Below are 2,300 nucleotides of genomic sequence, written 5' to 3' on the forward strand. Positions count from 1 at the left end.
TAGATCCAGATTGAACTCCTCTATGTGGCAAATCTGCTCAAATCTGGATCAGCTGCACAGATTTGTACTGAGGAGTGCTCTCCTGCCATCAGTGTTGCCACCTCACATCTCTAATTTGACAATTTTATATGGCTTAAAAAATTATTTTACTTACATTCTTGCTGAAACACTAACGACTGTAACAAATTTAACATGGGTTAGTTACAAACAGAAGCACATAGGATATGCTTAAATGTGGTTACATCTGAGTGACAATAGTACCTGCATAAATTTGAGGGTAGTTGCTTTTTTGCGGTAGAGCTGGATTTCATTCTGATTGACCCAATATACCATGTGAGAAGAGCACTGAATCAGCTTAGGCTGATCCTTGGAAGAAAAAAATGTACAAAGATAATTGTAATTCCTTCCAAATGAACACAGAGAGGGAAAGAAAAAAAAAAAAAAAAAAGAGAATTAACTTCTGCTTTGTGGTTCTCTGCTACAGGATCTATCCACAACCCTAAACCCTCAGGCCCCACAGACTAGCTGATCTGTGGGGAGAAAAACTTGTTACCTTCCAGCTGCTGTGCTCTCTATGCCTTACATCTCCCTCAGCACAAAAAGCTGATGTGACTTAATTAGCTCCCCACAAGTGGTGTCTGCTCCTCTCTGGCTTGTTTCATAGGCCAAGTCTTATGAATCAGTCAGGCAATGAGATTTACAAAGTAGTATGTACTTTTGGAGGTGTGGTGCCCGTCAGCTGAAAGTCAAAGTAATTAAAAATTAAAGCTATGTACCCAGTTGTTTCTTTTTTAAAAAAAAATCTTCTGTGTGCATTTGTTACAGGACTGTGCCTGGCTGTAGGAAAGAGCTGCTGACAGCTTTTAATAAAATGACATGATTACCAGAGCCCTCCTAGTTTTCAGTACACATTGAGAATAGAACTTGACATCTTTGTGAAACCTGAATCAATTTATTTCATGTCAGAGAGCAGGATATCTTAATCTAATCTTATTTGTTTAAGAAATTAGATGCAAAAATGTCTTCCATCATTTATCGGCATTGAAGGAGGTTTTTACACATTAAATATAGAAAAATTATATACGTCTGTATATATTAATAAAGAAGAGAGGACTTAACAGCAATTTATCTATACAAAATGTCAGTTTGCTTATATTTAATTTTCAATATTTAGCAGTCTTCATTAGATTTTACTTATCTATCAATCAGATTTATAATACAGGATACAGACTATGACACATTTATTTGTTTACATGCAAAGATGTTCTCACTATTACTTAGTTTCTTGATTTTTAGGTACAGTGGAAACATAGATAAATAGACAATACTTGAACTAAATACATGTTCTTCCTCATCCTGTGATTAAAGTGCCTACACTTGGTATTCTTATAAAGCTGTTGTCATTTTTTTTTTAAATTCAGTTTAACACCCATGGATTTACTATTGTCCTTATAAAACAAGCTCAGTTGGAACAGTGATATGTAAATCCTAGGAAGATGAGCTGGCTTTTTTTTTTTTTACTTTTGTATCAGACTACGTTTAATATTTCTCAAAAACTTATTAAAACAAAAAAATGAAGAAAGGCAAAGAGCAAGACTTGTGTCTCAGGAGCCTGCAGCTCAGGTTTTCGGGTACTCCTACATCACCTTCCAGCAGCGTGTCGCAGGTCCAGCGGCGGCTCCCTCCTCTCACAGCAGGCCCCACCGCTCAGACGAGGAAGGAATTTTGCCGGGTTTGGGTTTGTAAAGGCCCTGAGCGTGCCGGGGCAGGCGCTGCCGGGGGCTCTACACCCGCTTGACGCTGTTGAGGAGCTCGGTCAGTTCGCTGATGTACTTGATGGTGTACTTCAGGGTCTGTATTTTGGTGAGGGGCTGGCCCCGCTGGCTGTAGATGGGGGGCAGGTAATTGCGCAGTGTGTGGAGCGCGTCGGCCAAGGTCCTCATCCGCAGCTTCTCCCTCTCGCTGGCCTTCCTCCTGCGCTGGGCCGACATCCGCACCTTGGTGCCCTTGGGCAGCCGGGCCTGCCCGGGGCTGGGCAGGTAGGCGGCGGGGAACTCCAGCAGGCCGTAGGCCGCCAGGCCGCTGCCGCCGCTGCCGAACGGGGTCTCGGCCGCCGCCGGGCAGGGCGACGAGGAGCAGGACTCGAAGGAGGGCGTCGGGGACAAGCTGTGCGGGGGCGAGATGGGGTGCAGCTCAAAGGGCCCAGCGGAGCTCTTCCAGTCCCAGGATGACAAGCAGGCGGAGTGCTCCGAACCCAGAGCATCTTCCATGTTTATCAATGTCTCCTGCAGTTTGTCCAT

The 2,300-nt window shown here is 43.9% G+C and overlaps 1 protein-coding gene across 1 annotated transcript; it reads right to left on the reverse strand.

Annotated features, from left to right (window-relative positions):
* Positions 1-1,784: 1,784 nt before the first annotated feature.
* Positions 1,785-2,300, reverse strand: MSGN1 (mesogenin 1). Its single transcript, XM_058836716.1, has one exon. It carries the CDS (start codon positions 2,298-2,300, stop codon positions 1,785-1,787), a length of 516 nt encoding a protein of 171 aa, XP_058692699.1.

Source organism: Poecile atricapillus, chromosome 3 (assembly GCF_030490865.1).
Source record: "Poecile atricapillus isolate bPoeAtr1 chromosome 3, bPoeAtr1.hap1, whole genome shotgun sequence".
Classification (NCBI taxonomy): Eukaryota; Metazoa; Chordata; class Aves; order Passeriformes; family Paridae; genus Poecile; species Poecile atricapillus.

What these genes read in the sequence shown, in the direction of transcription:
- MSGN1 (XM_058836716.1), bottom strand. Translation starts at nt 2,300, where the DNA reads ATGGACAAACTGCAGGAGACATTGATAAACATGGAAGATGCTCTGGGT.